At 39.2% G+C, this 14,715-nt stretch overlaps 1 protein-coding gene across 14 annotated transcripts in view; it reads right to left on the reverse strand.

Annotated features, from left to right (window-relative positions):
* Positions 1 to 14,715, reverse strand: part of RBM47 (RNA binding motif protein 47) — a 156,026-nt gene that overhangs the window by 67,050 nt on the left and 74,261 nt on the right. Inside the window, exon 1 of one of the 14 annotated variants that reach the window (XM_019640872.1) lies at positions 11,712 to 11,863. The exons of 11 other annotated variants lie outside the window; for them this stretch is intronic. In XM_019640872.1, the coding sequence (XP_019496417.1) occupies positions 11,712 to 11,791 (80 nt within the window). In that variant the 5' untranslated portion in view covers positions 11,792 to 11,863. Of the gene's footprint in view, positions 1 to 11,711; positions 11,864 to 14,715 lie in introns of those variants that run through there. 2 more of the 14 variants (XM_019640871.1, XM_019640885.1) reach the window with 2 other exon arrangements.

Genomic DNA, 14,715 nt, shown 5'->3' on the forward strand with positions numbered 1-14,715 from the left:
GATGAAGATGTGGAATACTACTCAGCCACAAAAAGAAGGAAATCTTGCCATTTGCGACAACATGGATGGACCTAGAAGGTATTATGCTAAGTGAGATAAGTCAGACAGAGAAATACAAATACCATGATTTCACTTATATGTGGAATCTAAAAAACAAAACCAAACAAAACTCAGATACAGAGAACAGATTGGTGTTATCAGAAGGGATTGGGGAATGGATGAAATGAATGAAGGAGGTCAATTATACAGTGACAGATGGTAAAGATTTATTGTGGTGATCACTTTGTAATGTTATACAAAGATCAAATTAGCATGTTGTATTGAAAATAATATGTTGCATATCAATTTTACCTCAATTAAAATAAGAAATGAGACTTCACTGTTAATTTAGACTTTTCTCCCTAAAAACTCTATGAGGAAGCAGTTATAACTTCAGAATCACATCTTATTTAATCATTTCCCATCACTGTTCCCCAAGCACACTAAATCTTTATTATAGTAGATAGCATATTGTGTTTACATTACAGCTGGTTCTAGACACATCAGTGCCCACAGATATAATGTTCTTGATTCCATCCATCCATTCATTGACTATATTGTGCTTTGCCCAACAGGAGGTACATAATGAATCAGCAATATACCAGACACTTTATAGCTGGAGAACATCATCTAGCATTCCTACACTGTAAACACCTTGAAGACCAAAAGATATGTCATATTCCCATCTGTGTTCTCACAACTTAGCACAAACTCGAGAAATGGTTGATGACTGAACCACACCTCAGAGGTCATACACCTCAGCTCCTCATTTCCTGGTGGTGACTGGATTATTTCACAAGGTAACAAAGCTACTAGTTAGTGGTAAGGCTGGGACTAAAGGTCAGATTTCCTTTCTCCCAATCCAAAGTTCACGTAAAATTCATTTTTTGATTTGACGCCAAATCAACTAACAACTCAAGGGGCACTGGAATAGTTATTTCCTTTTAGCCTACTAATGTCTTTAGGACCAAGTCTCTTTAAGGCTCCAATTTATTGCTGAAACGCTGTTTTCATGTGCAAGTGAGTTGTTCCAGTTAGGTGAAGTTTTAAAAACATCATAATAATGAAGATTAATAATTAATTATGCTGTATGTTAATATTCTAGTTAAAAACTTTATTTTAAAAATGTGTCTGTATTCCTAGGTATTGATCTAAGAGAAATAAAAACATGTTCACAAATTCTTATACAAGAATGTTTATAGCAGTGTTATTTATCATAGCCTAAAACCTGAAACATCTTAGTCATCTATCAATACAAGAATGGATCAACAAACTGTGATACAGTCAGACAATGGAATACTGCTCAGTAACAGAAGGAAATAAGTTACTGATACATGCAACATCATGGCTCACTAGCTCATTATCATAAAACGTCATTGTGAGTAAAAGGAGCCTTCCATAGAAAAGTACATACTGAGTGAATTCCATTGATATGAAATTCTAAAACAGGAAAAGCTAATATATGGTGGGAAAAATTTCACATTGATGGTTGATTGAGAAGGGAATGTGTAGGGTTAGGGCTGACTTGGAGGGGGCATGAAAATAACTTTCTGGAGGTGACTGCAATGTTCTTTATCATGATGGGGGTTTGACTTACAAACTGTATGCCTTTGTTAAAGCTCAGTAAATGTACACCTAAGATTTGTGCATTTCATTAAATGGAAATTTTATCTTTCAAAAACTATAAACAGGGCCAGCCGAGAGGCTCAGTTGGTTAAGAGCTCGCTCAAGAGTGCAAGCTCTGAGTAACAGGGTCACCGGTTCGATTCACGGCCCAAGCTGAGCTGCTGCTGAGCTGCCAACAGGTGGCAGGATGGCTCAGCTAAAAAAAAACTATAAACAAATACTAAACTTTAGTAAATGAAGTGTTTCAGGGGAAGTGTCCCAATGTTCAGCAATTTGTTTTGAAGGGCATCAAAAAAAATATGATGAATTCGTGGATAAAGAAATGGATTGGTGGGCAGATATACGATAAAGCAAGTATAGCAAAATAAATGTTAATCTAGGTTTGGGATATGTGAGTGTCCACTGCAAAATTCAAATTTGCTATATGTTTGAAATTATAATAATAAAAAAATGCTGATGAAAAAGAGACATAAAACAAGCATTCTCTAGGGGCCTTGTTCAGAGCTTTAGTGAGGAAATTAACTGTAAAAAGAAATTATTAAGACAACTGGGGAAAATGTATATGAATGGGGTATTAGATGATAACAAGGCATTACTGTTAATTTTGTTAAGTATGATCATAACAATGTGGTTCCATAAAAATATCTTCATATTTTTAAGGATGCATGTTAAAACACTAGAAATAAAAATATCTTTGATTTGCTTTAAAAATTATAAACAAATGAGGGAGGAGGGAATGATGCCATAGTGTAGGAAATATGCATCCAAGATCAGCTGATGGTTTCATTTATCATGAGGAATGAAATGAACACAGGGAAACATCTTCAGTCTTAATTTGAGCACAATCTAAACTTGAACGTGATCATTGCAACTTGAGGTCGCATCTAATGTAAAAACATGAAGATAAAGATTATAATGAAGGTAGTATGACAAAAAAAGATGTGGCAAGCGGAAAGAAGGATGATATGTAAAACAGATCTAGGTTCTGCTGCTTTCTAACCTCAGAGGGTTGAGGGATGCACAGCTCATATTTCATACTGTCAGATCCTGAAAACAAGCATCTAGATCAGTGCTAACAGAATTTTCTGTGATGGAGGGAAGCATTTTATATCTGCACTATCCGATACAGGATCCACTAAGCAAGTGCAACTGAGCATTTAAAATGTGCTTAGTGCAAACAATGAACTAAATGATTTACTTCACTTCATTTTAATTAAATACACTGAAAGAGTGAGTGCATTGCATGTGGCTCGCGGCTACCATATTGGACAGCACAGGTTTAGCTATATTCATAGGGTAGCTCCTGGACGGAAGAGCCAGAGATTTGGGGCAGAGTTAGATCAGTAAGTCTTAGAAATGCATCGACTCTGGTGTAGTCCAAGGAGCTAATATAATCAATGCACTTTGTATTTAATGCATTATTAAAAATTCTGGTTACCGTTTCCAAGATTTAATAAAGGCTCGGATGACAGTCAAATGAAACTCAGTAGCTCAAGTGATGTGTTTTCAGTCTTTTAGCTCTTCCTTTCCAGAGGCAGAATTCCCCTCTTGACACCAATATCAGGTACCCACAAAACCACCTCCACCAACCACATCCACACCTCCACCACAAGCCCAGCACACACACATACTCTTCCACCCATTTCCTGCTTCCCCCAGTTCAAGTTTCCATCCAGGTCACCTTAAACATTAACATGGTCTTTAGCAACCCCCCCCCCCCCCCCCCNTACTCTTCCACCCATTTCCTGCTTCCCCCAGTTCAAGTTTCCATCCAGGTCACCTTAAACATTAACATGGTCTTTAGCAACCCCCCCCCCCCCCCGCTCCTCTGATTTTGGCCATTCAGCTCATCAGAATGAATATACATCAAGATCAAGTTTGGGCATTTTGTAACTGTTTTTGATATAAGTTTGAAGCAGGTTTGCCTGACTAGCTTCTTGGGTGGGGATGCCAAGTTGGACAAATTACTTGTTGTAGTGTAACCATGTTGACATATTTCCCACGGCATATTTGTTTGATGTGTCTTTGTTGCTCTGTTCAGAAGAAGGAGTCAATAACCTCATTCGATGAATTGAGCCCGGTCTGAATTGAGGGGAAGTCAAGCATGAAGGAGGAAGTGGACTAGACTCCCTGAGTGTTGTTGAGAAATGTGTTCCCCAGCTAAGGTGGTATTTTCCCCATCTTTCTGGTGGAGAGGAGGAAGAGGGTCGGGGAGAGAGGTTAATGACTGCATGTGTTCAATCAGTCAGTGTTCAATGATACAGCAATTGATAACAGCTGAATTTGTTTAGCTTGAACAGACAGACCGGTGACTAAAATCTGACATTTGTATCTTCCTTCTTCTTTCCCTCCTTGTTTTTGAAACAAGAACTACTAAGACTTAAAATCGGAACCTAAAGCTGAGAGGGCAGAATAAATGTAATAGAAGTATGACGAATCTGAACTGGGCAGGGGAATCCTCCCTGCAAGGTGGTCTCAAAGTAGGAGAAGGCTGGACAGAGGGAAGGCCCAGAGAGATTTCTGGTGGTGCTGATAGCCAGCAGTAGGTGACAGGAATTGGGAGGATTCCTCAGGACAGATGAATTACAAACTTGCCTTTGGGGAGGGGGGAATGGAAGGGGAGCCATGGGCACATGTAATGCCTGCTCTGGACATTCTGAAAAAGCTCCGGATCCAAGAGCTTGAAAAGTCCCATTAGCAGCATATAATGGGAAGGTCAATAAACCCCCCATGGTCATTGCTTCCTGCTGCCCTTCACCTTGGACATTGTTTACTGTCATTATCTTGTAGATTTGCTGGCAGGAGATTTTGAATTTCAGTAATTATTTTTAGAAATAACATTTTTATATGCTTCCTTTGATGATATAAGAAATCTATGCTGGCTATGGAAAACAAAAAAAGGGGGAAAAGGGAGGAATACAGATTCATTCTCTCTCTCTCTCTCTCTCTCTCTCTCTCTCTCTCTCTCTCTCTCTCTCTCTTAGGTAGATGATTTCTTATTAAAGACCATAGGGAAGAAAGAGGAGATGAAATGGAAATACAGATACTTAAATAGAAAATTGTAAACCCTCTCATCATGGGTGAGGCTTTGGGTGTTCCGATTCTCCAGAGGTGTTCCTCTATGTTGCATTATTTCTTTCTAACAGAACCCATTAGTGTGATGATTGGGTTAAGCATTTCTAAGGTTCTTGATCTATATTTCCAAACTATTTTCCTGCTAGGTCATACCAACCTGTGTGGCCACCAGACATGTATGAGTAAACTGGACTGTTTCATGGCGGCAAAATGGTAAACCTCACTGTTGTTTTAATTTGCAGGTAGTTTGTGATGTTAATATTCTTCCTTATGTTATACATCAATATTGCTCTTTTGTGAATTAGGCTGTTTCTTTCTACTTTTTTCTCTTGTTTTCCCTATCAGATTCTATGATAGGATCTTAGTTAATAGAATAATGAATTAACAGAATACTGGATTTCTTCTTTGAGTTGAAAAACTTCTCCCCATCAAAAATTATCACCGTTAACTTAATTTGTTCACATTCCACTCAAATTCCTTATTTTCATCACAATTTTTATGTAGCCATTTGCGAGATAGATGCAAATAGTAGGTTCTTTACCAAAGATGTGCTTAAGGAGGACCAAGGACTTTCAACTTCCGAAGGCAAATTATAAAAATGAAACAGGTTGTTTGTTGTTTTTTACTTTTCAGAATAAGAACAAGATTTCCTTAATTTTTCTTATTGCAAAGATAAAGAGGGGTTGGACTATAAACTTCATAAACCGGGATCTTTTGATACTTAATTTTTCTGTATTACAACAATACAATATCCAAATCAATGTTATTTCCTAGAATTAAAAACAAAACTTTTCATTGTACAAACAAAAGAATACTCCTGAGCAACATATGTGGGGGTACTACAGATGAGATAACAGCTGAAAACATGAAGAAGTTTCTCTAAGCCACAGAACTAGTTAAGAGGAAGGCCCGGGATTGGATCAATTCCTTGATTACTAGTAGAGTGTTCTTTCCACGCACACCACTCCCTCAGGGCCTGATAGTTTTTTTCTTGTGGAATTCTATTTCAATTTAAAATTCCAGTTAAAATACTTACCTATCATTGTATGTGGCAAATAAAGCCTTTATCACATTATAAATGGGATATTTGCATGTGTGTAGAAGCCTATATGCTTTACACCTTCATTATATGATCTTACTTTCTCTGACATATCTATTATTTTTCTTTTCTTTTTTTTTTAATTCGTTTCAGGTGTACAAAACAATGTAATAGTTAGACATTTACACCCCTCACAAAGTGATAACCCCCCCCCTCCCAATCTACCACCCCTCTGACATGGTATATAGCTGTTACAAATCCACTGATGAAATATCTATTATTAAACAACAGCAGGGACTGCACACATGAACTACTCTAATATTTTTTATTAAAAAATGAAAGAGTAGGCATTTTGTATGGCTTTGCAATAAGAAGCCATTTTACTAGAAAAGCAGAATGAAAGCCTTTGTTTCTACTTAGAGTCCAAGTATGCATTTGTGATTGACACAGAGATGGCACTTACTTCAACAATGGCTAATTTAAATGTGGAGGTTTCACAATCTTTAAAGACAAAAAAGTCACACATGACAGTGTTCAATCTTTTGAATTCACTATTAAGAGTCCATTTCCGTTTACATGTGCAAACTTCCTTCCAGGGAATCCTGTTCAAGCGGAAGGTAAACTAAGATCTATTGGATGCCCATGATATGCCAGATACTTTCAATACTGCACATTATCTCAATTAATCCTAACAGTAACAGTGAGAGATTGGTAAATTGTGGAGAAAGTAAGTGCCATATGGAGAAAGCTTCTGTGTTTCAGCCTTCTCATATGCAAAATGGGTGTATTTAACACCTTAGAATTTAAAAAAAAAGTGATCATAAAAATTACTTGAGAAAGTGTTTTTAAAAGTATTCAAATACCAAGGTATTGTTCCTATGTTGTCCATAAAGTTAAAAAGAATCAAATCAAATATTGAATGCTTTCAAGGGCCCCATATAAAAAGGGCTTTCTACTAATTGTAACAATAATAAAACTTTGAAGCAAAGAATCTGGGTTATCTCTTGCTCTTCCCATAAGTGACTCGAAATATTTGACTGAGACGCTGTCTGGGTATTTTCTTGTCTTCCACTGGTCAAAGGGTGGGCTAACCAGCTTATCTCCAGCCTCGTGGAAATGATGAACTGACCACACTGATGTGCCTTATGATATTAATGCCAAGTTAATAACTTCTTTCATTTTCAGTTAATAACATAACTTCTTTCATTTCCAACTAGAAAAAAATCTAAAGGGTATATGCTCCTTTTTGTTATTCCAAATGAAGGACATAATGAAAAGTCTCTGGTAACTTTTGAAGTAAGAATGGGATATCCGTGAATGCATGTATTTGTAGGATGGAAAATCGAGGAAGGTATAATAGTAATGAAAAGGAAACTTAGAAACTTCGTTCATTTGTAAGATGTTCAGTTGAGACAGAGACTTTGACACCCACTGGGTCAGCATGTGGAGCCTGTGTGAGTTAGAATTTAAAGCACTTCAAACTCCACTTTGAAAGACGTGACCTTCACCTTCCAGAAAATTTCTCAGCGATTCTGACTTAAAATTCACGTACCTTTTTTATGGGGATTGAATATTTCTTTACACATAGACATTAAAACCTGATCTTTAAAAAGAAAAACCTCAAGAGTTGCTAAATACAAATTTTAGAATACACCGTGTGCATCTGAAAATAAATTATTCATAAGCAAAAAACTATATTTATAAAGAAAGATGAGAATAAAAAATATACAAGAGAGCCTTCTTTTCAGAACAAAACAAACTTTGAAGGGAAAGAGAGTGAAATGACCTAAGAAATGTCAGGTCACTGGCCGGCTTTCCGGCAGGAGATATACAAGTCTACACGACTGTATAAAAGCCGAGGCTTCGTTAATGAGGTGGCACAGCCTCAACAGCCATCTGGCATCATCTCTGCCAGGACCGGATTGCCCTCTGTGATAACTAACAACTTGTGTGTTTAGTTCAGCCCAGCTGTGAAGTCATGAATCTTTTCTTAGGCTCAGTTTCCTCCTCTGCAAAACAGTGGCAGTTGCCTCCATGGGGAATGGTTCCAGTAAATAAACAGCCCATGTGGAGCACTGAGCAAATATACTCCCAGAAACAGATTCCTCTCCTTCCACCCTTTCAGGTGATAACATTTCCATCCCACCCTTGATGAGATCATTTAACCTGAAAGAGCTGGTATACACAGGGAATGATTTTCAGCTCATACAGTCATGTTTTTAATTTCCCAAGTTTATTAAATTGTGGTCTGTTCTTACAAAGAAATACTATGCAGCAGAGAAAGAATAAATTACAGCTACATGAAACACTGTGGATGACTGTCTGAGACATAATGTTGAGTGAAAGAAGCCAGATACAAAAGAGCACAGACTGAATGATTCCATTTTTATGAAGTTCAAGAATGGACAAAGCTAATCTATGATAATGGGAGTCAGAATAGTGGTCAGCTGGGGTGAATGCACGTGCATATGTATGTGTGTGTGTGTGTGTGTGTGTGTGTGTGTGTGTGTCTGTGTGAGAGTGTGTGTGTGTGTGTGTGAGAGTGTGTGTGTGTGTGTGTGTGTGTGTGTGTGTGTGTGTGTGTGTGTGTGTGTAACAGGCAGGGGAACCACAGGGAGCCTTCTGGGACACTGAAAATGTTCTGTACCTTGATCTGAGTGATGGTTACAGAAAATTCATCAAGCTGTATGCTCAAGAGTTGTGCATTTTACTGCCTTTATATCTCAACAATGTTTAAAATAGTTTTTTTTCAAAGTACTTATTTGATTTAATCTTATGACATGGAAACTTCCAGTCTCTTTTCACATTTACATGAGTGAGAAATGTATTCATTGTTACCTCATAATTGTAGGAATAAAGACTTTCTCATATATAAATTTTCCAAATAATTGAGTTTAACCATTTAAGTAAGAGAACTATTACTTTCTTAGATGAAAATCCTTATGAAATGATTTGTAGTCCTCATTATTACTTTAAACAGATGCTGTTGAACGCATTCTTCTTGTCGAACCAAGGTTATCCTTAGAAACTTACATAGTCAAGCTGGGCTGACATGGAGTGAAGGCTTCCGGGGCCATTACTTGTATACTGGATGACAGTAGTTTTTGCCTCTTCCCTGTTATCTGGGGCTATTTTTCACTGTTGCATGCCTGCCTCTAACCATCCGGTCCTTCTCATTTGCTTTCTTTCATTCATTTATTCACTTACTTGGCACATATATTTTGAATGCCTAGTATGCGTTAAGCACTGTGGATATAGTGACGAATGAGACACTCATGATCCATGACCTTAGGGAACTTACATTTTAGCAGAGGCGGCAAGTATAAAACAAGTGTGATGACTATCTTAAAGATGGAAGTACTGGACCTAATTTAGGGTGTTTGGGAAGATCACATTGAAGAAGTGACATTCAAGAACTGAGAGATGAGAACCCAGCCCAGAGTCAGACCTAAGTATTTATTGAATGAATGAATCGTGCATGAATGAATGATTATTTTAGCCAACAAACAAGGGTTCTGATTTATTGTGCACTGAGAAACCAGGAATTTTATAGAAAGATGTCTAAACCAAAAGTCAATAGGCACCCTGATGGACTTAATGGCATTAATTTTGGCTGCTGCAAGCACTGTTTTTTGCCTTTCTTAAGACTTTAGGCTACTAGACAAGTGAAGGATTTTTAGACATTGCTCAGCTAACCCATATATATTCAGTTTTTATTTCATCCTACCAAAACAAAACCTGCCAAAAATAGCCCAAGTTTTTATCATGGTTCCTCCATTTTGCCTGCACAGTTCTGACCCCAAGCTCACATGAATGTGACTTTTCTGGCACAGCCACCAAAATCACCTTGAAAGGCTCTCAGCCCATCTATGCCTCTGTGTGACAGCTCTGTCTAAGCCAAACTGCCCTGACTCCTTGTGTGTTATTGCATGTTGCAAATCACCACCTAATTTGGGGCCCATTATTGTCCCCAGTGAGTTCACCTTCATGACACATTACAAATCGAGAACTTGCAGTCTAAAGGACAGAAGGAACCGATGACTATAACCTTTGTAGACAGCCTTGACTCAACTATATGCCTTATAAAACCAGTCTGATATAGGAGCATTATTATCATATCATATGTAATAGCACCAAAGTTTTAAATGCCAGAGATATGGGCCAAGTGACTCAAGGCTTAATTTGATATGTGTACAAGTTGATCCATCAACAAACTATCATGTAACTGTAAGAACCCCTCACAAGAGGTACACATGCAGCTTTTGGTAATCTCAGTTTCTTACAATTCCATATAATAGATCTTTGAGATCTGAAATATGAAAAAGCTAAACAAAGTAATGGCACTGAATAAGGATTTTCCAGTAAAATAAAGGGAAAGGAGGAATAAAAGTATCTGGAAATGGTTTACTTTTAGACTTTTTTTCCAGAGTCTTTCTGTTCCTTTGATAAAATTTCAAACTTAAACCAGCATCCATCTCCTTTAGAGACAGTGGAATTAAGGCATGAGCTCCTTCACTGGCCTGGGTCTATATTTTGGATTTATGTGGTATCACAGCATGTCAAAAGTTTGACAGATACTCTTAAGCAATCTGAGTGCATCTGTGGGGCAGACAAGTAGAGAACAAATCTTCTTACCTGTTTCGAAATCTTAGAGGTAGGAAAAAGTTAATTAACTTGCTGAAAGTGACATAAACTTTCAGCAGTCAGTGCAGCGAAATAAACTCATTTTTCTGATACTCATATGCAAGGAATTGAATCTGCTGTCTCCCAGCTACACTGATGTCTTTTGACCTCAGAGTTTGGTAGGTTTAGTCCTATTTGCTTAAATACACAAAGCCACAGTGAAGTTTTTCCCATGAAGGAAGTTTCCTCTAATTTTAAAACAATAATTTCTTCCAGCCATTTTGCAATGAGGGAACTTGTCAGAAGAAAAACTGTCAGCTTCTTACTGCCAGTGTCACTGGGCAAAAATGTACCAAAATCACATTCTTTCATAATCAATGGCTCTTAAACTTTAGTGCTGTCTTCATACTTACGTCTCCTGCCCTAAGACACAGTAAAAAGGCCAAAGATCCCATGTTTGTTATGCTGCATATATTATACTGCAGTTCCTGTCCCCAAGAACTGACTGTTACAGAAATCTTTCGGAGTTATTCTTTCTCTAGATTTTTCTATTTGCTGTTTGGGTTTTAGTCACTAATAGCATGGTCTAGGATATCATTACTACAATTCATTACATGTGCACATTTGACTAAGGCTCTCGCTTTATAATATATGCTCATATTTTTTGCAGCCAAACAAGCTAGAATATAAATATTTAATATTCCCAAGAAGTATTTAGTCATTAGTTTCTCCAAAGCTATCTATAACCAGCGTATAAAGTCATTCCTAGTGACTGACTGTTCTAAAAACACAGATTTGAGGATATGAAGCAGTCTTTCAAGCTGACCTTTAATTTATCTAGTCGAAATTTAACAGAATGGTGGGGGTGGGGGTGCAGTTTAAAAGTATTTTCATGAAACCGGAGCCAGCATTTAGCAAAAGCTTTTAATGGAATGAGTCACGGGGCATAATGAAGTGCAAATCACAAGGTTACACGTCGCCTCCTCGAAACACCACACCTGGTCCTGAATTCTTTGCTAAAGCAAATGCTAACGTCCAATTCACAACACTGGAAAACCTCAAGCACAGGTAGATTTTACCTTACTCTCCACAAAACGTATGTCCCCTCCAGTAAAACTGAAAACAACATTTGACTGAAGCCAAAGATTATAATTATCCGGGGACTCTGAGCCACTGAAAAATACGGTTTACAAGGAAATTACGTTGGCCCCTTCCCTTCCTTCACCACCCCCACCCTTTCAGCAGAAGGGGACCCGTATGTAATGTAAAATTTTAAACATTTCTAAATACTAAAGTATGAAACAAGTACCTGGCAAACACCTGGAGCTCTCTTTCCACGGCTCGCTCTCTCCTCCCACACTCTGGCAACGGAATGCCCTTCAAAACCATGGCTCAGTGCTTTTGGTAAATGTTTTACAAGACACTAAACAGCCTTGTGTCCCACCCTCAGAGCAAACACCATTGAAAGAACACAATATAATGGTTGCAAAGATAGTGTGTGATGTACAATAATGCAAATGAATAGGCGGGCTCTATTTCCACACTTCCCCTTAGGGAGAAAAAAAAAAAATCCCAAACTTTGGAGGGGTGGGGGTGGGCAATCAGGAAGAGCTTGAAGAAGTAAATCTTGACACTAGAAGCATTAGAATTGTGTGTGTGTGTTTTGTATTTTCCTTAAAGCAGCCTTATGATAAGCTCATTGTCCTAATCCCCCAGCAAGTCTTGGCTTGCTAAACTGAAAAAGTGTCAAAGGCAAGAGTTAATAAAGGGTAGAGTTCATCAGTGAGTCTGCAGACACGGTAGTAATTGTACATTTACCATATATTTCTATGTATCAGAGCAAGTGCAATTCAAAAAAAGCTTTCCCAAAAAAGTCTCCCACAATAAACAAAATGTACTCCCCATTTTCCCTATCCCTCAAGTAAATTCACAGTTAAAAACCAACTCTGTTCCAAACCAGAAGTTTTGCATTCCATTCAAGTTAACAATTACAACTGGAGGATAACAGAAACTTGCTGGCACCGAATTATTAGCATACCCAGAGTGTCAGGTGCCTCCTGGTACCACCAGGGTTAACAAAATAAAGAGAGGGTGCCCAGGGATCGCCCGCTTGGTTTTACAGAAACTACACATGGAGATTGCTAGAGTCCAGAGCCCGTGTGGGCAGCACACACCTATCTGCTCTTGGAACTCTGAGTAGGACAGCCTGAGAAATGGGAAAGTGAATGATTTAGCAACAGTCACACCTAATCGCAAAAAGGAGACCAAGGCCCTCTTGGAGAAGAATTGACTTTGGCTTCAGAGTCACACACAAGGCCAGGTTAGGCAAGAAAGAAAACCCATTCTACTGTCCCCAACCCCTACTTAGGGAAGAGATCCCAAAGAACTGACAACTCTCTCAATCTGAGAGCCTAGAAAATGACACAGAACAGCTCTTCACATTTTCAAAACACCGTAAGGGTTGTTGCGATTTTTTTTTTTGGTCCCCCTTACTTTATGTAGCTAGGTCCCATCTTATTTTCAGTTTCCTCATTTACAGATGCCTCAGGTTAGTGCTGTGACTCAGGACACTTGGCTTCACATCATTTTAGTCTGATTGACTAATCTGAATTGGGTGGGATCCTAAATGACCCGTTTATCTGCCTCTCAGGGTGTGGTAAGGGGGCCTCCCTGGCCTCCAGCCCAGGCTGCCATGGCTTTTGCTTTCACATTTTCCTCTTGCCTTCTAACCTGCCTTCTCAAGTCTTGTCCTGGCCTCTCTTTTTTCTTATTTTCTTTCCGCCTTTCTTTTCTGCCTCGCTTCCCCGAGAGATGATGGGGAGGTGGTAAAGAGCAATTATTCTCATCATCCTAGCTCTTCTATTATTTTATACAACAGATCAAACAACCCGGTGAGGGAGGTAAGACAGATGTTCTTATCATATAGATTCCACCAAAGTGAGACCTGAGATCCAGAAAGATTCCACAACTGGCCCAAGGTCACGGGGTGACGCTGACAAGACTAGGACCAAAGCTCAGCTTTCCTGATGGGCCAGGATCCTGCTGCCACTCAAACGTTGACCCACGCCCTCAAATGCATATCTTTTTCAGGGCCCTACAGTGCCCACCGGGTCTAATCGATTCTCCCTGCCAACGGTGGCATGTTTTCCTCTCGGATGGCTCTTCTCATCTTCCTTCCTCCCTCTGGGTAGGTCCACCTCTTATCCTGCTTTTAGGGTCTGTCTCACTTGACCCCTAGGACCCACCTCCTAGCTACTGCTGTCCTTGTGTGCCTTTCTTTAGGCAAACCCAATAGGAGCACACTTCCAAAGTGACACATTTGCATGACTGGGGACAATTATCGCTTCCTAGGAGTCTTTCCTTCTTAGCGCCTCTCTTGGGTCACATAATTGTGTGTCCATCAACGTCAACTGCTGTCTAGGCCACCAGAGCATCCACCTGTTACACCCCTTAGCATGGAGCCCAGTGCTTATGGTTAAGGAACATATTTTAATGTTGGCCCCCAAAATGTGAAGACATAGTATAATCTAAAGCAGTGCCTCAATGGAGCACACTCCAGCTACATCACCTGAGAGCTGACATTTTGATGTAGTTGCTGTGCTTTGGTTTGTTTTTTATTCCAAAGCAGATGAGAAAAGTGGGTTATCAAGACAAGACAGCAAGGAAGCTAACTTTCATGTCATACCATGAAACAAGCATCATTTATTAAATGTCAACAATGACCAGGTACTTGATATGTGGTATCTCATTTAATCAGACAGAGGAGGAAACAGGTTCAGAGAGGCCGCCCAAGGCTGCCTGGCCGACAGCAGAGCCGGTCCCAGATGGAGCCCTTGCCGCTGGCCTGAGCTGCGTTTTCCTGCCTGCCACAGGCACAGTGCAGCATGCTCACTCTAGGGCACCTGTCTGTTGCCCAAATCAAGTGTTCTCTGCTGCTCTGTGCTCAGAACCTGTTTGGCCCTGTTCTTCTAACAACTCCTTTTCCTTGGCCTCCCCCTGCCACCTTTCTTCCCCCTTTTCTTCTTACCCCCAATATAATCTGTCGCATTCACTTTGCAGTCTATTAACAAATCTATTAATAGGTGGTACAGATTCCCCCATTTCTGGTAAGCCTCTATGTTCATTTTTTCTGTGGCTATAAATTTGATGTTTGGCTTTAAACACTGTAGGCGGTGTTAAAATGCCCTGTGTTTGTACTGCACTTGGTGTGCTGGTGTATTTAAATAGGATATCTCATGTTGCTCATGGACCAAATCCTGTGGCCCTGAGAAAGAACTGTGCCTTCTATACAATATAAATGTTTTGTAATAGCA

This window comes from Hipposideros armiger, unplaced genomic scaffold (assembly GCF_001890085.2).
Source record: "Hipposideros armiger isolate ML-2016 unplaced genomic scaffold, ASM189008v1 scaffold_53, whole genome shotgun sequence".
NCBI lineage: Eukaryota > Metazoa > Chordata > Mammalia > Chiroptera > Hipposideridae > Hipposideros > Hipposideros armiger.